Source organism: Trichosurus vulpecula, chromosome 6 (assembly GCF_011100635.1).
Source record: "Trichosurus vulpecula isolate mTriVul1 chromosome 6, mTriVul1.pri, whole genome shotgun sequence".
In the NCBI taxonomy this organism is placed as follows: Eukaryota; Metazoa; Chordata; class Mammalia; order Diprotodontia; family Phalangeridae; genus Trichosurus; species Trichosurus vulpecula.
Window position 1 is genome coordinate 237,810,938 of NC_050578.1, and position 23,920 is coordinate 237,834,857.

The window sequence follows — 23,920 nt, forward strand, 5'->3', positions numbered from 1 at the left end:
TCAGAGGAAAAAATCAAAGCTATCACTAGTCATAAGAAAAAAAATGCTCTAAATCACTAAAAATTCGAAAAAGGCAAGTTTAAAAAAAAAAAAAACTCAGAGAACCTGCCTTGCACCTGTCAGATGAGCTAAGATGACAGGAAAGGAAAATAACAAATCCTGGAAGAGTTGTGAGAACCAGATACAGGAATGCACTGTTAGCGAAGCTGTGAGCTAGTCCAAACGTTCTGGACAATGATTTGAACTATGCCCAAAGAGCTACAAAGCTATAACACCCTTTGAGCTAGCAATACTTCTACTAGGTCTATACCCCAAGAATGAAGGAAAAGGAAAAGGACCCACATGTACAAAAATATTTACAGCAGCTCTTTTTGCGGTGGCCAAGAATTGGACACTGAGGGGATGCCCATCAATTAGGTAATGGCTGAAAAAGTTACAATATATGAATGTGATAGAATGCTATTGTGATGTAAGAAATGAAAGAGAATGTTTCCAGAAAAAAACCTGGGAAAATTTACATAATTTGAAGCTAAATGAAATGAACAAAACCAGAAGAATTCTCTACACAGTAATAGTAATGTTGTAAAATAATCAACTGTGAAAGACTTCACAACTCTTGGAAACTAGTGAAATGGGGAAAGGGGAAAAGCAGGAAAGAGGAAGGCATCAAAGAAAGCTCTGTTGGAGAATTTTGATATTGGGAGTTCCCTGTTACTGAACTATTTTTATCCTCCATTCCTACCCAAACATCCATATCTTATCTCTTCATCTCTACGCTGGCTATCCCCTCCTGGCTTGAGCTTAAGTACAGTGATCCATAACAATTCCAAAGGACCAATGACATAAAATGCTATCCACCTCCAGATAGAGACTGATAGACTCAGAAGGAAGTAGGTTTTGCATGAGTTCAAATACTTTGCCTTCTCCATGATTGGGGTTGGGCAGGTATAAAAGCAGAAAGAGAATTTGAAACTGAAAGTAAAAATAAAATTTAAAAAAAAAATCTAAAAGACCACCCTGTATGGAGATGCTAGCCACAAAGTTTTGACTATATGTGGCCACAATAACTCAAAAAGCTGGTGGATTAATGCATGGAGTGGTTGTAATCTCTCATGGTAAGAACATTTATTAGGACTGGAAAGAAGTTGCCAAATGAAGTCTGAAACAAATTAGTGTTTTATTTAGTTCAAGCCTTAGGTTAGTTTTGTTTCGTTTGAGGGACTGTTTTGATCAATTCCTGTGATTTTATCACCTAGGAAATTTCTGGTACAGAAATTGTCTTGAGTAATATACTTCATTGTCTCTTCTGCAACTTGTAGTTTCAGAGAGTTTTTGTGGGCACTAAGAGATAAGGTAACCTGCCTGGACTTTTCGTAGCAAATGCAGTCAGAGGCAGCATTTGAACCTAGGAATTTTTCATTGCAAGTTTAGCTTACCATTCACAAAACTCTGCTGTCTCTCATTCCCTGGTTAATACAACTCATAACTACTTTTTTAAGGACACTCATAGCAATTTTAGTAATCAACAATTTTGTTTCCTCTTTACATTTGTTACTATTCACGTTTTCCATTTGGGCTTTTCAGGTATGAACACAAACAAGAATGAAATACAGAAAGAACAGCCTTTAAAGCCTTCCAGGAGTCAGACTCATCCTCAAAATCTGAGTAAACATTCTTCATTTAATTCCCCAAATCAAATACAGCCACAACCTTTAAGTCCAGGACCGTCAGCTGCTCATAAAATAGCAGACCATGGTAAGCTACTTATCTTTGGCTTGGGAGACTGAAAGAGAAAGTCCTATTTAAGGTGATGTTGGGCCCCTGTAAACTATCTTCAGATCACATGTCAACAGCAGTCTTGGGTTCAGTTGGAGGTAGCATATGTTCAGAAGAATATTGAGAATCCTGTATACTTGTGCACTTCTGAAAACCCCTCAATGGCTCAGAAGTGACCCTGTATTCTTGAAATTTGGACCAGTAGATCCAAAGTTCCATTTGGTTATACAGAGCTAGAAAGTGTCAAAAGATAGGGTCATAAATGAATTGTATGCTTGTTCTCTGAGTACGCGCCTAACTTAGTGTAAACATGAGCCTTCTCAGAAGACTGGCCATTTAGTGATTTTTTTCATCTGTGGCAATTAATGAAAATTATCTACTAAGGTATGATAGGATTGCTACCCACATGAGTGGATGGAGTACCCGCATTGATGATATCATAGATCCTTGGTGTAGAACAGGGGTACCTAGTTTTTTTGTTTTTAACCCTGGGAACCTTTGACAGTCTGAAGTCTATGGATTCCTTCACAGAATACTATTGGTTGCCTATGTTCTAAGTGATAAGTTCTAAGTTACCAGGTTAGTGAACGTAAAGATGTCATTTTCCCATTCTAATTTCACTTTTTGTTCTATTTATGGGCCTCCTGGAGATCTAGACTCCAAGTTAAAAGCCCCTGATGTAGTATGTTCAGGGGAAGGTGACCACAGCAGTAAAAGGCTTTAAAGCTATGACAGATATTTGAAAGATTATTAGGCGAAAGAGTCAGTAAACTTTGTTAAATTTTAAAAGGAAGTTACACATGGACAGAGTGTGGTTCAACATAGTGTTGTAAGATTTGGCTGATGGAAAAGACCCTAGAAGCAATCTAATCCAACTCCCTCAGGAAACTTAAGTGACTTATAATTCCTACTTCATGGTATTAAGTATCCGAACTGGGCTTCAAACTGAGGTCCTCTAATTCAAATCTCCCCTCTTTCCATTGTAATGTAGCATAAGGGAGTTCTTTCTTACAACTGGGGACTTCCAACAATGGAAGGTACTGTGTTATGGAAATAATGATTCCTGTAATTAATTGGATTCAGAGTCTGAATGACTCCTCTAACATAGTTCCTAAAGGATAGACTAAATAACCTGTTACATCCCTTCCAACTCTATGATTCTGTGGTGATTTTTTAGTAATTTTTCAGCCCTTTTATTATTCTTTTGCAATGTTCGATACATGTGGAATATACTAATACATCACTATTTATAAGTATGGATACTTTCAATATAGTAGAACGCTTTCATCTGCCTTCTGTTCCTCTACTTTTCCAATTTCATCCTCTTGGATTTTTAGGGGCAGAGATTGTTTTTGCTCATCCTTTGTAGCTCTAGCACACAACACATGGTCTGAACATACTAAGGAAGCATTTGTTAACTGAGTATTCCAAGTTTTAGGAGGAAGTTGAAAGGCACATAGGGAGCTAGCTTGGTAATCAGGCAAGCCTGGGGGCAAGTCCTGCATCTTACACATAAATACTGGTTTTGTGATCCGAATGAGTCATTTATATCCTTAGTGCCCCCAGGCTACACTTCAAGACTAATTTATAGAGTAGACACATTTGCATTCATATAAGAAGTTTCCTCACTGAGAGTTCACTAGCCCAATGATATCACAGGTCTATTTTTTTTTGTTACATAGGAAGGATTTAGCCCTTATTCGGCTTCATTAAGGTCCAGCACGGCTAAGACTCAAAATGCAGATGTGCCATCATTGTTGGTACCAGTTTTCTCTGACCATAGCTCCATACCTCTCCCCCAGTGACAGCCAATTCCAAGACAGACTGTCCTTTGGAATTGTGTGTCTGAGTATTTAGTGGGAGTTTGGCAGGTGGGGGATAATACAGGAGGCAAATTCAAATTTCCTGGCAGATCTGGGTCTCTAACAGGACCCTCCTCCTTTGGCCGCTCCTGGCAAACCACATTTAACTAATGAGTACTGCACAGAAATGTTGGGCTGCAGGTGGATTTTTTGTATCATGAGTGTTGGTTGTTCACTACATGGCCCTCCCTGCCATGCATGAGAACCATCGACCCCACTTCGTAGGCTTCAACACTCATCTCTTCCTCTACTTGGTAAGCAACATGTGCTTAGAGACAGCCCCCACTGCAGAATCAGGAGTTGGCAGCTATGTCAGACTGAGAGATTGAGAGTTTAGTCTAGCAAATGAGCCAGTGGAGCATTGAGTGGGCTGATGCTAAGGACGATAATGAGTTGGTGAATAGGGTAGCTGAGAACCATTACAGTCTAGCTTAATTTAGGACACTTCCCTGTCCATAAGTGAAGCCTTCGATAGTTGATTACGGTAAAGCTATTTTAGTATAACATGCAACCCTCCCTCTCTTATTGATCATTTAATTCTTTGTAATTTGCTTTGATGGAAGGTCGGCAAAAATCTTTCCTATAGTCTCCATTATAAGAGTAGTATGTATAATGACCCAAACCTTCTTTATTTTTTGTACGTATGTATGAGTACATGTTGATTTCCCCTAATAAAACATAAGCCTCTGCTCTATCACCTCTCATAGCTCCCTAATGTCCCTATATTAATTATTAACTCCTTTTCTTAGCTCTGTAAAAGTTCAAAACTGTCTTTCCAGCTTCACTGGGCATTATCCTCACTCCTGCACTCTGATCCAGCCAAATTGACTTTCTCTCTGTTCCTTACATACAACAGTCTAACAACCACCACTACACATTTACACTGGCCATTTCCCAAGGCTAGACTGGACTCCCTCCTCCTTTCTGCTCCTTAGAATCCCTCTCTTCCTTCAAGATGCAGCCTAAGCATTGTTTCATATGTGAAGTCTTTCCTCATCCCTCCAACAGTGAGTGCCCTCCCCCATCCCAAACTACTATGTTCTTATTTATATTTATTTTCTTTATATTTATTTTCTATATACTTACATGTACATGTTTTCTGTCTTCTGCATTAGAATGTAAATAACTTCTTGCCCGTAAATGACTGTTTCATTCGTATGTAGCTGTTTGTATGTTTTCTCCCTTCTTAGACTGTCTTTGGCTCTTTGTATCTTTAGCACTTAGTGCAGTGCCTGGCACACAGTAGGAGCTTATAAAATGCTAGTTGACTGACTTCTTACTAATTTTTCCTTCAACTAGCACAGTGCCTGGCTCATAATAGGCATTTTTTCCCCATTTTTTGCTTTTTTAATTGATTCCTGACCTTGTTTACTCAAGGCCTAAAGAAGAGTATATCTGTCCTTTTCAGGTAGGAAGATGAACAAGGTAGAAAGCAATTTGTACAAGCTGTCTTCTTCAGCCTTTAGTGATTCATGCTTAGGTAAGTTCATTTTGGAAATGCTACCTCCTAGTTCCCTTTCCATGTTGTCTGTGTTTTTAAAATTGTGATCCTTTTTCTTTTTCAGTGACACATAATTGACTTTCAGGCATTTGACATTGAACTGTCAAATTCCAACACTCAAATGTCAATTCTGCACTATTTATGTTTTGTGCTCTGGCTGTAATATCTACAGGACAGGTCTTTGGATTAGTTAAGTGATTTATGTCAGGCAAAAGTTCTTTGATTGAATTGATCCATTTGCTCTGGTGTTACTATGTAGGCAAAACTCAGCGGTAAATCTTTTAATATGTCCTTCTCTAGACTATCCACTAGTTAGATTCCACTCTTGTTCCCCTTCTCCTCTGGGTGGAGGCAGGGGCAAAAGTGGTTGGAGGCTAACACATATTTCTAATGATGAAAAATATTGAATGTTTTCCTATTGCAGTCAAGCCTTAAACATGCCTTCTCCAAAGAGTCTTCAAAATTAGTCTTTTAATTAATTAGTACTGGACATAATTAGTAATGAACAATTGTGTTGTGGCATAGCCAGCCAGGTCAAGAGATAGGATTCAGGCCACAGAGACAGCCTTTCAAAAAAAAAAAATTCACTCCAGTTAATCTTTCACCAAGGGAATTCTTCCTGGAAGACTGCCCTGGAAGTCAGACTCCCCCTCTTGATTTCAAATTTTTCCTAGCTAAGGTAAGGTTTACCCCCAAATTGCTGGGGATTGTTTGGTCCACCCCTTCTGGGGAAAAGATACTAACTCTAAAGGAATGATGAGTTAAGAGATACTCTCATTAAGTTCTGATAATGGTGAAATACCAAAGGGATACTCTCTTTAATAAAATGATGGGTTCTGGCAATAGTAAAATACTGAAGGATTTCCCCTTGGAAAAATTGGCATGAGACCAAGGGAAGAGTACTCTATTAAAGTAACATTCCTTTAGGGAAAGTCTTATTGGCCTGGAACTTCCCATATGGGAGTGGAGAGGGGAGGACACTAAATGATAGAGCTCTCAAATTATGCTAAAATATATACAAATCCCAATGGGTCCCAAAATTGGCCTAAAGAATATTTATAACCATTTCTCTTCTCATCTACTCCAGCAAATTAGAGGCTTTGTGGTTAGACTTTCAGTAGGTGATAAGGAAGCTAACAAGTATGTGTTTATCTTACTGTTTTGTCTGTGTTTTTATTTCTTTGTAAAATGGATAGAGTGCTGGGCCTGAAGTCAGAAAGATTCATCTTCCTGAGTTGAAATCTGGCCTCAGACAGTTATTAACTGTATGACCCTGGTCAAGTCACTTAACTCTGTTTGTCTCAGCTCCTCATCTGTAAAATGAGGTGGAGAAGGAAATAGCAAACCACTCCTATATCTTTGCCAAGAAAACCACAAATGGAGTCATGGAGAGTCAGGCATGACTAAAAGAACCAAACAACAGAAACAAAATGCTCAGAAAAATATCTTTGGCTTATGTCAATTTTAGTGGTTATCTTTCTTTTCCTTTCTTTTCTTTTGGTAGATTCTGCTACCTTGAAAGATTTCTAAGGCAGCCAACCAGAAAGGTTGCAGAAAAGCTGCAGCCAAAGAGTTTAGTATGCTGAGGAAGATGAATGAAGCTTAATACTTGAATTAGTTCTCTTAGCTGGCTTGCCAAAATTGTGATGGGTGAAGGATGAAATAACTGAGGAGGCAACAGTCCGAGCACATAGATTTATTAAGTAATTGTGCTCTGGCATTTGATATTGCATATCAAACAAGGAGTAGGTCACCTCAGTTTGGCACTGGATCCCAAATATAGGGGGAAACATTTTTATTCATTAAAAAAATAGGAATAAGCAGGATCCCAAACAGGATTATAAGCAGGTAATCTGATTTCTAATTGGAGGAAAGATTAGGAGCTATCTCAGTCGAGAATGTGAAAATTCCATGAAATCGGAAAAAGAAGACTCCTACTCCCCTCAAGTGTCTGTATGCAATTAAAAAGCTATGGAAATAATTGATTGACCAGTGCAAAGCAAATTTTTAGATAAGACATATGGGTTGCTTGAGATGTATAATTGTAAGAAAATTCCTTATATCAGTCTTTATATCTGAGTGGTCTTTGGTTTTCATGATGTAGGTCCTTAGTTAAGGGGTATCTAAGCAACAGATATAGGTGGTTCCAGCTTCCCAGCCACATTGAATAGTTTTCTCACAATGGACTGGACCCGTAACTGAATAGAGAAGAAACTGACCAGGATCTAGAATTGAGTCACAAGATAAGAGTCAGTTTGGTTCACACAATTCCCTCAGTATCCAATTATCCTCCAAAAGATGTATGAGAAAATGATTTGTATACAAGATTGCAATTGTGGTGGTAATCCTATGGTGTCTGCTATCATTTGAGAATATTTGTAACCATTTCTCTTCTTATCCATTCCTTGTTCCAACATGTATATATCTGTGTATATCCACCGTGTATATCTCTATTAATGTTGTAAAGTGTTACTTCACTCCTTGTTTGTTTTTCAAGTCTGTAATATCTCAGCTCATATTTTTGTCTTCTCAATCCAGTTGGAGGCCTTATAAAATGGTCAACCGTATTCCATTTGGGTGGAAAACAGGATTGCCCATGAGACATTGTGGCTGGCAATAATCTAATTTCCCCTCTTAGGACCAGGAATTATAATATTGCTTTGGCTATGCCACAAAATTCAGTGTACTGAGTCAATTCTTCCATGTGGGTAATATCTAACCCTGAATAGAACTGGTCATTTGTGGTTTTAAAGCATGTGTGACTGTGTTGTATTCCTTGATACACTTGGAAGAAGTCTATGATTTCTATACCACTCTGAATGCTAAGCATTGCTTTACATAAAAAATAGTTTAACTTTTACTCACTTAAATCCCATTTTCATGTAAATCTCCCCACTTTTTTCACTTGGAACCTTGGGATTTTATTTTGATTGCATGCCCCTGGATACTTGGAAGTCCTGTAGTTACTCATTGCACTTCAAGGACTCCATCTATCTTTCCTTCCCATCCACTTCATGGTGTAATTTACAGGAATGAGAAAGTTGGAAAGAGGAAATTGGAAGGAGAAAGAAAAAAAGCTTGATTTTGAATATGTTTAGTTTCAGCTGTCATTGGGGTATCTCTCACTCAATACTCACCACCTCCATTTTCAACTCCCTTCCCTACCTTAGTGGTAGAGAGAGCCCCAGTTACTATAGACTTAAAGGAGATTTATTTGCTTTTAATAAAGTCAGAAAGCAATGAGAATTTCTGGGAACCACTAGAAACTTAAAGGAGCCCATCAAGAGTCTATCTATATATCTGAAGAGGCACTGTGTACAAGACAAAACCATCTTGCACATGTCAATTGCTTCTGCCCTTCTCAGAAACTCAGATTCAAAGAGTCATAGAACAAAGATAGATAGAAAGTACATTATAGACTAGTCTAACTCCTTCATTTTACAAATGAGCTGGAGAAGGAAATGGCAAACCACTCCATTGTATCTGCCAAGAGAAGCCTAAATGGGGTCACAAAGAGTCGGACGCAACTCAACAACAAATGTGTGTGTGATTTATATATAGATGTGTGTATATAATATTCATAATGTATAATTATTATATTAGAATTATATTAATCAATAATGTTTCTACATTATAATGTATTTATCTATATAAAATATTATTTACATGTGTGTTTTTAGGGAGAATCCCTACCCTGTCTAGTCTTGTCTCAGGAAGGAGTAATAACAGGAGACTAAAGGATCCTTGCTCCTCATCCTGGAGTTCCCACCTACTGACTACCATCATTTAGAAAATGAATGTATCATTGAGTAGTGCTGTCAATTGCTCAGTCATCAAGAGCTTACTATGCTAGAAGCCTTGTGTTAAGTGCTGGGGATGCAAAGAAAGTAAAACACTAGGGGCTGTGTATGTGCGAACACACAGTTCCTGCCTTTGAGGAACGTGCATATGAGGTTTTCCAGAAGGAAGTTTCAGGGATGATGGGGTTAGATGGAACCTGGAGATAATTCAACAATATTGCCTAGAAGCCCAAAGATGATTGCTTTCTCCAATCTACCTTCTCTGAGTTGCCTAAATGGGAGTGCAAAGATCATGGAAATATGGAATCATAGGTTTAGTGTAGGAAAAGAATCTCTTGTCCAAGGATCTTCGGATCATGGACCTAGAGCTGTAGGAACCCTAGAGGCCATCCACTCCAGTCAGAGGATTGAACAGATGTGCACATAGAGATCCACTGATCTCCATTAAGGTTTTAGCCTAGGTTAAGGTCTTTGCCAAGGCCACAAGGGTGATAAATTACAATATGGGGATTTTAGCCAGGCCCTTTTACTCTAAAGCCAATGTTATTTCTCCAACACCATGCTAATTCAAAGTTAACCCTTTACCACCAACATAAATGGAAAGTACAAGAATGCCTAGCTTTTCTTTGTGGATCAGGATGATCCTCAGGGTTCTGATGATCCCCAAACTATAAAACCACTTCTCTGAACCCTGTCTTGCCAAAACATAAAATAATCTTTTCTCATTTCTGCTAAAATTGTTTTTCATCCTCATTGCACATTCCAGTAGCAGGAAAACCATCTTTGATTATTATGATACATTTATTTAAGACTTTTTGAAATAGCGGAATGACAGTAAAGAATACTTGAAATGACTGAGTTGTATTGGTTCACTTAACATCATGAATATGGAAGGTTCTACTCCTTTCACTTTGGAGAAGAGATAGGATTGAGTAGGGAAGAGATCACAAAATATTCAGAAAAATAGGAGATAATGCCTCACAAATGTGAGTAAATTAAACTGGAAAAGGAGCTCAATCGACCTTTTGCTCAGAGCCAGACCTAGGGCATATCGGTCAGGAATTTACCATGGAGTGCTGAACTGAGAAAGGGATGAATATATATGCCAGTCCTTCACTAGCATAAAAATAACAGACCTTAGAACTTACCTTGAAAGGAGGGAGCTACCAAGTGATTTCTCCCTATCTAGGCTCATGTGGCCCTAATCCTCCTTGACATAATCATTGATAGTTTTGTATTGGGCTGGACATTCACAGCCCACAGAAGTCAGTGTATTAGAAAATAATTTTTTAGGTTGATAGAGGATACCTTAATGTACCTTGCCCCGGGCTCAAAATTATTAGTTCTGACTCTGCTCTGGCTTACTTCTTTGATGAAAAGAGAATGGTTTCTCATGGAACCTGTTAGATCCATGACTGTGGAAAGCAGGCCAGCCAGCAATGCAGCGAAGCTCCCTTATGCTCAGATGATACTGCTATATGATTAAGCAGATCAAGTCAGGTTGGGATCCCATGGAGGGATACAGCATTTACTTTTGCTTACTGTATACCAGGCATAGTGCTAAGCAGAGATGCAAATAAAAGAATGCCAGCCTACCCTTATTCTCAAGGTACTTCTGTTCTAAAGGAGATGATAGACCATCACAGGCAGGGGACTGGAAAGGAGGTGAGTGTTCCCTCAGGGTAGAGTAGTCCAGATGTGCATTAAGCTTTAGGCGTGTTTAAGTTATTCATGGAATGAAGGTCAGACCCAGATAAGCCCCCTAGGAGCTGGGAAAGGTATGCTTATGTTTTATATGGTCTACTCATTTTTATTCGTTATCTTATCCAATTATCATAACAGACTAGTGAGATAGGCAGTATAGTATTAACATCCCCATTTTAGAGATGAGAAAACTGATGTTATCTACCAGTGACAAATCTGGAACTTAAAACCAAGCTTCTTGACAAGGCCAGAGCACTTTCTAGCATATCATAATTCATTATGTCTACTTAGCAATACCAGATATAGAAACAGACCATCATTGTTAGGGGCACCTTCTGGAGTTTGCTCAGCATCTTGCATCCATATGTTCATTCTTTCACCCTCACCTTTTGCCACCAGTAGGATGTCCAGGAAACTTGGGTCAGTCTGTGTTCTGTGACTCAAGGATTAAAGAGGACCCACATCAATCTCATGTCCTACCTGCTCACCAGGATTTTTCTTTGAGGCTGAAGAAACCAAGAATGGCCCTGTGAGCATAGCCAATGAGCTATATGTTTAGGAAAAGCAAGCTAATATCTCTAGCAATTAAATAATATCACTAGTCCTTTGGTAGAATAGCAGTAAGTTGGCATGATTAATAGCATTTTAAGTAGTCATCAAGCATACATTAAATACCTCCTGTGTGCCTAGTACCAGTTAGATACTGGGAATATAAAGACAAAAGTTAAACATATCCTGCCTCACATAATTACATTCTGTTATCCTTTGACTCAGAATAGCAGGAGGGTCAGGGAGAGTTGGATGATTGCTAGTGGTCACAGGGATATTGGTAAGCAGCAGCAATGAATGGAAACCTAGGTTTTCTGTACTCCTAATCTAGGTTTTGATCTGCCACTCCCAGTTGCATCTCAGAGTAAGGCTTTTTTAATGTAAAGTAAATCACTTTGTTCCACTGGCATTCTTGGAATATCTGGAGGAATCTGGGAAGAACAGAAATTTTTGCTTGTACCCCCAGGGTCTAATTTACAGGAAGACATAGACAAAAATTACACAAGATATCCAGTCATGGCTGGGCTGAGATTGGCATCATTGGAAGGAATATCTAATGTGATAAGATCATAGATATATCTGAGAACAGATTCCTTCCTTATTCCTTATTCATCTGTAGTAACAAAACCAAGTAAATTATCTCATGTTATGTTTGCAAAATTACCTCCTGCTGTCTTCATTAACTTCACAGTAGAGGCTGTTGGGTTCAGTCCTTGGCTCCTGAGAAATTTTGGTGCATGAACGCACGCGCACACACACACACACACACAGTTTCCTATTCATTTTAGAGAGACTGAGTAAAAAAACTTAGCTGTGTTTATATAATGATTTCCATAGCCTGTAGTGATTTTTCTTAGGTAGTTTATTTCTGAAATACTTTGGTTTTCCTAGAGGATACTTGGCATTTAAGAAAAACAAAGAAGTTGATGTCACTTCGTCCTTTGCATCTCTAGATCTGTGATTCTATAATGTTCTGAAATTGCAAAGCAGGGAGAGGTTATGGTCTCTTTTTAAAAAAAAATTACTTTCTCTCCCATTGGTTACCCATACACACAATGACTAAATTAAAACAAAATATTCTGTTACATATCTTCATAGTGTCCCAAAGCAAATTCCCACATTAGCCATGTCTGAAAATGTGTGTCTATACAATTTAAATTTGTCATTCCTCTCTTGAGAGGTGAATGGTGTATTTCATCTTCATTTTTTTGGACTCATGGTTTATCATTGTGTTGATTAGTCTAAGGTTTTTCTGAGTTGTTTTTCTCCATAATGTTATCTTGATATAAATTCTTCTAGATCACTTCACTTCTCTCTTCATGAATTGATAGAAGTTTTCCTAGTTTTGAGAGGGTGTTTCTAAAGTAAGAAGAGGGTTCAAACAGTTGATGGACGGGGGGTGGTCTTCCAAATTTAGTTCTTAGAAACTCAAATCCTGTAAGTAAAGACTTTGACTTCTCTGTTTCCCTTGCTTTAGTCTCTCTTCATTTCAGACAAGACATTTGTAGAGAATGTCAGTTTTCTGGGGCTGGAAGGAGTATGAAGGAGTCAAGGAAGGGAAGAGAAATGAGGAATTAAATGAGAATTGTGGCTAGTGGTTGGAGCAGGATAGAGAAATACTCATATGGGGAGGACTGACTTCAGTGAAATTTGTTATGGAATTCAAGGAAACTCTTGACCCCCTCCAAGTATATTCCTTTGCCACTTTTCTGTCTTAGGACTCTCCATCTCAACTCATCAGGCACCTAGGCCTTTCACCTTGAAGGTCCTAATGACATTCTATAGCCTGCCCATATTTGGCCTTCCCATGTGCTATATTCCACTAACTCCCTCTATTCTTTTCCCTGTTTTATCCCAACTTCTCACAATATCTCTTTAGTTCTCTTTGCCTAAGTGAGAGGAAAATAGGTTGATGAAGCTAATTTACAATTATTGTCTCTTCGTATATTTTCCCCAAGGATTTCTTCTTTAAAGGCTTAGGTTTTGTTGTTTCTTGTTCAGTGGTTTCAATTGGTGTCCAACGCTTTGTGACTTCATTTGGGATTTCCTTGTTAAAGATACTGACATGGTTCACCATTTCCTTCTACAATTCATTTTACAGATAAAGAAACTGAGGCCAATGGGGGAAAGTGACTTCCCCAGGGTCACACAGCTGGTAAATATCTAAGGTCACATTTGAACTCAGGTCTTCCTGACTCCAGGTCTGGTGCCTTATCCACTGTACCACCTCACTGCCCTCAAAACCTTTTTTTTTTTAATTTCATTAATTGGTGGGACTTCAGAAGGTATTAGAGAACTGTTTGCAGGCAGAAAAGGAAATAGGACCCACTTTAAATCAAACCACTCTGGTAATCTTCCTGGCTTTGGGGGTAGGGAATGAAGAAAAGGGTTTGTGCACCCCAAGGCCCCTCCCTACTTTAGATAGTTTTGTTCAGCCCTATGTCTCCTTTCCCACCAGATTACTGTTACTCCAAGCCTGTGACCAGGCCTTTGGTCTTATCTGATGTTAATGATGGTAGCCTTATTTATTGCTAGGGATGACACACATTTATTGCTAAGGATGGGGAGAGGGTGCTCCCCAACTCCATCACACCTTAACTTGCATAACCCTACTCCAAATGGATCTAGGAACTCTGTCCTAACTACAGATACCTAGGGACAGATCACTTCATATCCAGGAGCTCCTTGGACATCAGGGTTTAAGACACCTACTGTGGAGATCACAGGATTATAAATTTAGAAAACGAAAAGAATTTAAAGACCATCCAGTCCAGTGTCCTAATTCCGAAGTGAGAAATCTGAGAATCAGAGAGATTAAATGACCTTCCTGAGATCTTATTGAGGATCAAACTCGGTACCTACAATTAAAATTCATCATTCTTTCTATGGCACATAGAGGTATGTAGAATTGGTACATAGTTGTTCTAGCTGTCTGGTTCTACTGGGTTTGGTATATAGAGGTCTGAAAGAGGCCTCAAAAGCTACTTTTTCCACAATCTCTTATTTTGGTTTTTGTCTTTGTATTCCCAGGAGCTAACACAATTCTTTAGTGATAGTGGTCTCCTCACTATTCATTGTATGCTAAAAGAATTTCAGGTTCCAAATAGATGGTATAGCTTCTTCCAAAGTACCTAGAAAGATTAGAAAGAGATCAAGAGACTATACAGGGACATACATAGGTACCAAGATATTTTAAATTAAAAGAAGGAAATACCAATTTACTTTAAATCATAATCTCCCATGCAGCATTTTCTCCATATACAGAGTTCTCTTAATTTCCCTCCCCCCAATCTTTTTTTTCTTTAAAAATCATGTAGTCCAATGCCTTTATTTCACAGAAGAGAAAAGTGATGCTCAGAGAGGTTAAATTACTTTGCCCAAGGTCATGAATCTATAAGGACTTGATCACAGATTTGCAGGCAAAAGGGACTTTAGTGGTAGTCTGTTCTTTTCCCTTAATTTTACAGAGAATGGAATCCTAGGTAGTAAGTGGCAGGATAAAGATTTGAATTCACATCTTTGGAGTACAAATGCAGCACTCATGAATCTAAGGCACAAACCTTTATCTTATAACTGTATCATACTACTCCCTCATAAATCATAAGAGGAAGTGTGAGGTATGAATACAAATAAATAGAAGTACAAAGAAAACTAATGCACTACCGAACTGGAAAGAGAACTCAATAAGTAATCTGATGACCTTTCGTCTGCATAATAATATTGTTTGCAAAAGCATTCTATAGTGTTTCTGGGCATTAAGGTGATGTCCTTGGGTCACTCTGATTCCATTTGATTCAGCAAGCATTTAAAGACTTGGAATTGCTGCTGCGGTAAAATGGCATCCCTGTAATTTCGACTCAACTCAGAAGTTTTTATTTAGGAATGCAGACACACCAAACATAAGTAGCTGTGGGGAATTTCAAGAAATCAGCACCTCCCTACACTTACCAAGCTTGAAGAGATCTTTTAAACCATAAGTAGCTAGATTCTATTTTCATTAGCCTTATAGATGGGTTTATCTGTGTTTTAGCTTTGATGCAAAACTTCAACTGTTTTATCAGCTCAGTAACAAGAATCTAGATTGGCCATTTTGTAGCATAAGAACTGAGAAGAATGCAAGACCCTTGCTTTGAGTGGATTGAAGAGGGATCTTTAAGATGGACTCATTCGAGACACAAAGACAAAAACAAAAAATCAACACACACAAGGAGCTTCCATCATACTAAATAAAATAGCTTGTTCCATGGTTGGTTGGTTTGGTAGTGAGATGGAATGTGTGCTCTTCTAACCTCTTTTATGACCAACATTTGCAAAATGATTGGACCAGTGCTGCTTGTCATAGCCTAGAATTGAGACTCTGAACAGAGATCACAGACTTCAAACTCATGTCAGTCGCAATTCTCAGTAATCAATTCTCAAGAGCTAGGAACTAAGAGAAGCAACTACAGATGTGAGAAATCACTTCACTAGCAATTCCTGACTTTGTAAGCCACCAACATATTTCCTCAACCTACCTGAAAAGAATACAGCTCAGGGAACATAGTTCAATGACCAAATTCAAATAGATGTGGAGAGAACTTCTTAGTTTCCCACATCTTTATCCTTAAGGATAAAGCACTGGACTTGGAGTCTGGAAGGCCAGGGTTCAAACTTGACCTCAGATGCTTACTAGTTATATTACCCTGGGCAGCTAACTTAATTTTCTCTGCCTTAGTTTCCTCATCTGTAAAATGAAGGAGTCGGACTTGATGCTTTGTACATCTGATTCTAAGATTTGAGTGCTGAGCCTGGAGTAAGGAAAATTCCTCTTCCTAAGTTCACATCTGGCCTCAGACACTTACTAGCTATATGACCCTGGGGAAGTCACTTAACCCTATTTGCCTCAGTTTCCTAATTTGTAAAGTGAGCTGGAGAAGAAAATTGCAAAGCTCTCCAGTATCTCTGCCAAGAAAACCCCAAATAGGGTAACAGAGGGTCAGATACAACTGAAATGGCTGAAGAGCAACATCAGCAAAAAAGATTTTGTTATAAATTATGTTGAGTGTGAAGAACCTCTCTGGGTTGAATACAAAATGTTGGATTGTCATAGACCCACATTTTATCATAGCTTCTCAGTGAATTTAGTGTTTAAAATTCAAGACCATTTTTTACACCCAATAGTTCCAGAATGCTTTACAATTTAACTATGCTTTGTTGTGCAGGTCACAAATATAAGCCTTTTCACACACCTCTCCATCCATTCATCAGACAGTTATTTAGAACCAATTAGGGGCTGAGCTATATGCTAAGCATTATGGGAAATTCAAAGATAAATCAGATAGGATCTATAGTTCTGAGATGTTATTATTAGCAGAATAACAGCTGCTACTTACAAATTGTTTTAGGATTGAAAAACATTTTCAATGCATTATTACTTAAGACTCTCAGTAACCATGTTTGTTACAATTCAAGTAACAGTGAGAAAATTGAACATATAAGAAAGTATGGCTCAGAGTAGTCATGTGACTCACCCCAGATCACCCTTTGCAAGTGATAAAACTTGCCTAAGACCTAAATTTCCTAGCTCTCAAATTTGAGTGTCATTTTCAGTTAGCCAAGTTGAAAAAAGATTTGAACTAGAAATAAATATGACATTAGGTGAAACTTTCAGTTTAATAGTCAGTGCCTCCTAATTATACTCATGCTACAACAATGGAGACTGGACTCCTTATCTTTGAAATCCTGGTTCCATTATTGCCAGATCTGGTAGTGGGATTTACTATTACTAGGTAAAATTTTCCATTTCTGGGTTAGATAAGTTGAAGCTTGGAGTTCCAGGTCCTTGGAAACTTATGTTCGAATCCTTCCTCAGATATTTAATATCTATCTGTGGGACTCTGGGCCATCACTTAAGCTATCAAAACTATTTAACTCACATATAAAATGGGAAGAATATTATCAGTTACCTCACAGTTCCCTCATCTGTAAAAAGAAGAGGTTGGAAGAGCCATCCTCTGAGTTCTCTTTTGGCTCTAGATCTTTGATTTTAAGCTCAGGAACCATTAGAGCATCCAGCACATGAGGAAAGAGGCTTAGCATCATCATGATGCTAACCTAGTCTTGCTCTCAAACATTGATTACCCTTATTAAGGACAAGGATAAAGGGACATTTTTAAATGCTCTGAAAATAGTGGAGTAAGGAAAATTACAGGAATAGAAAGTCATCATTGGGTCAATGTCTCTCTGCATCTGACGCCTTTCACTTAAGATGCTATGGACTACATGTCCTACACAGTATGGTGAATTAGAGACACTTGGTTGTCTGAGATTGTCCATGTCTCAGATACATCATCCAGGAGTATGCAAACATTTGAAGAATAGAAGTTGATTTTTATTTTGTCTTCATATGCCCAGTTCCTAGTATGTTAAGTTGTTTTATGGTCATGTGCAACTCTCCATAACCCCATTTGGCATTTTCTTGGCAAAGATCCTGGAGAGGAAATTGAGACAAACCAGGCTAAGTGACTTGCCCAGGATCAGATAGCTAGTAAGTGTCTGAGGCCAGATTTGAACTCATGAAGATGAGTCTTCCTGATTCTAAGCCCAGTGCTCTAACCACTGCACCACTTTGCTGCTCCCCTAGTATAATGCCTTGCAACCAAATATGTGCTTATAAATCTTTGTCAGATTAGATCAAATGGGATTGTTTGGAGCTTTTTAATGTAGAATGTTGAGTTTTCTAGCAATTTCAAACTGAGTGAAAAACAAAAATAAAGTTTTAAATTCCTGGATAAATATGAATAAATTAATTTTAATAAAGAACATTTTGTGCACTTTGCTCTGTTTTTTTCTATGGGAAAATTACATAACAGATTTAGGTAAATTCACAATCACTTAGTTAGAAATTCCTTTTGGAAATAAAAGAGATACAAACTACAAATTCTTAACTAGGCATTGTGAGTATGTTTTTCTCAAAAATAAAGAGTTTAGTACAGTGCATTCTTTTTCATCTTTGTCTTTTAAAAAGAATAATGTGTACAATATTGGGAATACAACAATATAACTTTAAAAGTTTGCTTTAAAAATTTGTTAGACAACTTGTTTACCATCTTGGAAAGGTAAGAGGGAAAGGAGAGAGAACACAGGAAGGAGAAAATTTGGAATACAAAATTTTTTAAAAGAATGTTGAAATTATTTTTACATATAGTTGGGGGAAAAATGAAATATTATTCCCAAAAATGTTTAATAGAATTCTCCTATAACTTCATCTAGATAGACCAGGATATTTGATCATTGTCCTCCCTCAAGCTCTCCACTGACCTTGGTAATTAACTTACTGCTACTTTAATTTCCTTTTCTGAGACTTAATTCTTTAAAATTTCCATTTGGTATTCTGCTAATTGGGCTATTTTACATGTTTTTCACAAAATCATCTATTTTTTAAAATTCTGGTTTTGTTAGTATTTAACTATAATAGATTCTGGTAATTATTTTCTGTTGTGATTTTCCCTTTAATTTGTTTTTAATTTCATTAATTTGATTAGTTTCCTTCAACTTTTTAGTTAAGGAAGCTAAAAGCCTATCAATTTATTAGTTTTTTAATAACTAGGTTTTGGATTTTTAGAATCAATTTTATAATACTTTTCTTATTTTGAGTTGATCTATTTCCCACCAGATTTTCAAGATGTCGTCTTTTAAGAAAAAAAGTTAATTCTGGATTTCCTAATCTCTTAGCTTTCTAAGTTTTCATTGCATATTCAGTTCACTAATCCTTTCTTATATTTAGCTAATTTAGGGTTTGGAGGATGTATTTTATATTTTTATTGGTTCTATTCAGAAAGTACCAAAAATAGTTTGGTTCCAAATGTTCCAATAATTTCTTCTGTTCTGTATTATTTTTCGCTTTTGCTTGTGTATTAGATTTGTCTCGTTCTAATTTGAAGAGAATGAGAGAATAGTTACAGCTGAGGGGATCAAAAAAATGATTCTCAGAGGAGATGACAAAAGAACTGAGCCTTTCTTTAAGGAGATCAGGGATTCAGAGAAGCAGAAGTGAGAGAGTACATTCCCAGCAAGGGGCGCAGTGCAAATTGAGAAATGGAGCAAGTATTTAGCACCTACCAGCTGTTAGCCCCTGTTCTAGGTGCTGAAAATAGAAAGGCAAGAGTGAAAATTTCTATCCTCAAGAAGGATATGCTCTCGTGGGAAATGATAAATACAGTGCTTAAAGTAGAGTACAGTAAATTTATATGTGTGTGTGCATATATATGTACACACACTATTTCTACATATATGTACACAGATATGCATGCACACATATACAGGCACATACATATACATATGCATACACACATTAAATACCACATTAAATATATATGATACATAATACATTAAATAATATATATATGATATATACATATTAGATATATTAAAAACTACATTAAAAATAGTTTAGGGATGGATGAGATGGTAGCATATGGCAAAGGAGGGGGACATGAAAGATTTCTTCATGTAGGAGCTGTTGTGGTAAGGGGTTGGGGGAGAGTTGAGAAGTGGGACTTGAGTACCAAGCAAATACAGGATCAACAGTGTTGGGCTTTGTCATTGTATTTTGTTATGAGATTTATGTGAATCATTTTGTCTTTTTTGACTTCAGACAGATGCTCACAATTTCTTTTCCTCAGGCAGGAGGGGAATTCAAGGGAGGCAAAAATAGAGATCTTCAAGTTAGGCTTAGTAAATGGTGGGGAAATTGCGTTTCCATAAAATTTTGGGCATAGCAAAAGGACTTTAGAAATCATGGTTCAGATTCCTCATTTCCCAGGTAAGAAAACTGAGGATAAGAGATATGAAATCATTCACACGAAGTCACATGGATAGTAAGGGTCACAGTCAGGGCAGGAACTGAGGTCTCCTGGCTCAAACTCCAACTTGATTTTGTACTTGTTATGTATCCATGCAAGTGCCTGCTAAATGAGTTCAAGCCCTATACCAAATATTTCGTGGTATCTGAGGTTAGTGGGAAGATCTTCAGGTGCCAGATTTCTCCAGGACATCTTACCCTTTGTAAAAACACCTGACTTAATAGTAAATACTAAACAGTGTTTTCTTTCTACTGGAATCATAGTTATAAATATTGGTGATTATCTTGTTTTATTCATTTTTAGTGGTTTGTTATATTTCAACAAAATGAGTACCAAGTTCAAAAATATAAATGAGACCCTTTTTCCTCATTTATAAAATGAAGCAGTTGGCTTAGAAGATCTCCAGGATCCATTGTCGCTTTACATCTACTATCTTACGATATTAAAAAAGAGTATGACTATTTTCTTTTTTAAAATATTTACTTTTAACATTCTTTTCTTTTTAAATCTTGAATTCCAAATTCTCTCAATCCCTCCTACTACTCCCCTGCTCACTGAGAAGGCAAGCAAAATGATATCAATTGTCCATATGAAATCATGCAAAACATATTTCCATATTGGCCTCATCACAAAAAAAAACAAAAATAAAATCAAGAAATCAAGAAAATTATGCTTCAGTTTGCATTCAGAATTCATCAGATCTCTCTTTGGAGGTGGACAGCACTTTTCATCATGAGTGCTTTGGAATTTTCTTGTATCATTGTCTTGATTAAAGTAACCAAGTTTTTCACAGTTGATCATCATTACAACATTACTGTTACTGGGCACAATGATTTCCTAGTTCTCATTTCACTGTGCATCAGTTCATATAGGTCTTTCCATGTTTTGTTTTGTTTTCTGAAAACACCACCCTCATCATTTCTTATAACACAGAACTACTCTATCAGTCATATATGACGATTTGTTTCACCCATTTCTTAAATGATGGGCATCCCTTCAATTTCCAATTCCTTATCACCAAAAAAGGAATTGCTATGACTCTTTTATACATATAGGTCCTTTTCCTTTTTTATATTTGTTGGGGTACAGACCTAGTAGGGATACTTCTGGGTCAAAGGGTATGCACAGTTCAATAGCACTTTCAGCATAGTTCAAAATTGTTCTTCAGAATGGTTGTATTAGTTCACAACTTCACCAACAGTTTTTTAAGGTACCTATTTTCCCTCATGTTGTCCAGCACTTCTCATTTCTTATAGGTGTAAGGTGACAATTCAGAGCTATTTTAATTTGCATTTATCTAATCAATAATAATTTAGAGCATCTTTTTTCCATATGACTACAGATAGCTTTAATTGCTTCTTCTGAAAATTGCCTATATATTTGACCATGGTGAAGGGCTTTTTTTTTATAAATTTGACACATTTCCATACTCAATATGTATTTGAAAAGTGAAGCCTTTATCAGAGAAACTTGCCATAATTTTTTATATTACTTCATTGTATATGTTACCTTTTAGCAAAATGTAGTTTTTTTCGATTATCTCTTTCAATGAGGTCTATGTTTGCTTTTGCTTTGTCTGAGATCATGATTGCTACCCCTACCTTGTCTTTTTTTACTTCAGCTGAAGCATAATAGATTCTGTTCCTCCCCTTTATTTTAGCTCAGTATGTATCTTTCTATTTCAAGTAAAGAATTTTTTCCAAGTAAACAATTTCTTTTTCTTATAAACAATATATTTTGGAGACCGGTTTGTAAGCCATTCTGCTATCCACTTCCATTTTATGAGTGAGCTCATCTCATTCAAGTTATATTTACTACTTGTGTATTTCTTCCCATCCTATTTTCTTCTATTTCTCTCTCTCTCTCTCCCTCCCTCCCTCCCTTCCCTTCCTCCCCTCAAAAGTCTCTTTTGCTTCTGACTACTCCACTCCCTTAATATGTCCTCCCTTTTATCACCCCATCCCACATTTCTTATCCCCTTATTCTTCTATTAGGTAAAAGATTTCTATACCCAACTGAATGTGTGTGTGTGTGTGTGTGTGTGTGTGTGTGTGTGTATATGTGTATGTATTCTTCCCTCTTTGCACCAATTCAGATGAGAGTGAGGTTCAAGCATTACCTGTCACCACCACACCCCCTGACATTTTCCCTTCCACTATAAAAACTGTTCCTTGCATTCCTCTTTTATGTCAGATAATTTCACCCCTTTTTCCTCTCCCTTGACCTTTTTCCCAGTGCATTCCTATTTTTCACCCCCAGCCTTCACTTTTTGGAGGGAGATCATTCCAACAAAATAGACTTACATTCATGTCTCCTGTCTATGAAGACTCCTGTCTTAATAATGATAAAGTTCTTAGGTTTTTTGTGTATCATCTTACCATATAGTAATGTAAATGCTTTAACTTTATTTGAGTGTCTTACTAATATATTAAAGCTTGTTAATGTTTACCTTTTTTTGACTATCACATTTTCTATTCAGTTCTGGTCTTTTCATTAGAAAAGTCCTCTTGAAAGTGCTTGGAAGTCCTCTATTTCATTAAATGTCTAATTTCCCCCTGAAGGATTATACTCAGCTTTGCTTAAATTTTGGTTGAAATTCTAGCTTTTTTGCCTTCCAGAATATCATATTCCAAGTCCTCCAATCCTTTAATTTGGAAGCTGCTAAATCTCATGTGATCCTTACTGTGGCTCCACAATATTTGATTTGTTTCTTCTAGCTACTTGCGGTATTTTCTCCTTGACCTGGAAAGCCTGGGATTTGGCTATAATATTACTGGGAATTTTCATTTTGGGATCTTTTTCAGGAGGTGACTTGTGAATTATTTCAATTCTTATTTTATCCTCTAGATCTAAGATATTTGGGCAGATTTTCCTTGATAATTTCTTAAAATATGATATGTAAACTCTTTCTCTGATCATGGCTCTCAGGTAGTCCAATAATTTTTAAATTATTTCTTCTTGATCTATTTTCCAGGTCAGTTGTTTTTTTCTGATGAGATAATTCACATTTTTCTATTTTTTCATTTTTGGACTTTGTTTCTTGATGTCTCATAGAGTCATTAGCTTCCACTTCTCCAATTCTAATTTTTTAAGGAATTATTTTCTTCAGTGATTTTTGTACCTCTTTTTCCATTTAATCAATTCTTTTTATGTTATTATTTTCTTCAGTATTTTGTGCCTCTTCTACTCAGATATTTAATTCTCCTTTCATAGTTTGTTTGCATGACTCTCATTTATTTTCCCAATTTTCCTCTGCCACTTTTATCTCTTCCTTCAACTCTTCCAGGCATTCTTGGTGGCCTTGGGTCCAACTAGCATTTTTCTTTGAGGCTTCACTTATAGTTGGTTTCATGTTTTCATCTTCTGAGTTTGAATCTTTGTCTTCCCTGCCACCTTAGTAACTTTTTGATGGTCAGGTTCTTTTTGTTGTTGTCGTTTGCTCATTTTCCAGCTTATTTCTTGACTTTGAACCTTATTTTAAAGTTTGACTCTGCTCACCTCAGGATGAAAAGTTACTTTCCCAAGCTTCAGGTTTTTTTATGTTGCTGTTTTCACAGCTAGTTCAACGGCTTTGCGAGTTTTCAGTGTTTTCGCAGTGGTATGATCCAGGAAGAGGTGTGACCACTGATCTCCTGGTCTGTGCTCTGGTCTTCACCCAGAAGTGGTCCCTGGTCTCCAGCAGCCACAAGCAATACTGCTTTTCTTGGCCCTGGAACTTGGACCCATTTCCCAGGTGTCCTGAAGTCACAAGCAATAGTGTTCCTTTCTGCCTTGGAACTGTGCCCAGGGCTCCTGCTCCCTTGTGACTGACCACAAGTGTTCCTCTCAGTCCTGCAACTGCAACCCAGAACTACATATGGGCAATAGAGTTGCCAAACAGTGCCA

At 37.3% G+C, this 23,920-nt stretch overlaps 1 protein-coding gene across 1 annotated transcript in view; it reads left to right on the forward strand.

Annotated features, from left to right (window-relative positions):
- The window catches only part of ANO3 (anoctamin 3), a 270,486-nt gene that overhangs the window by 50,480 nt on the left and 196,086 nt on the right, over positions 1-23,920 (forward strand). The window contains exons 2-3 of the mRNA XM_036764751.1: positions 1,585-1,755; positions 5,047-5,118. Coding sequence (XP_036620646.1) covers positions 1,587-1,755; positions 5,047-5,118 — 241 coding nt within the window. The 5' untranslated portion in view covers positions 1,585-1,586. The remainder of the gene's footprint in view (positions 1-1,584; positions 1,756-5,046; positions 5,119-23,920) is intronic.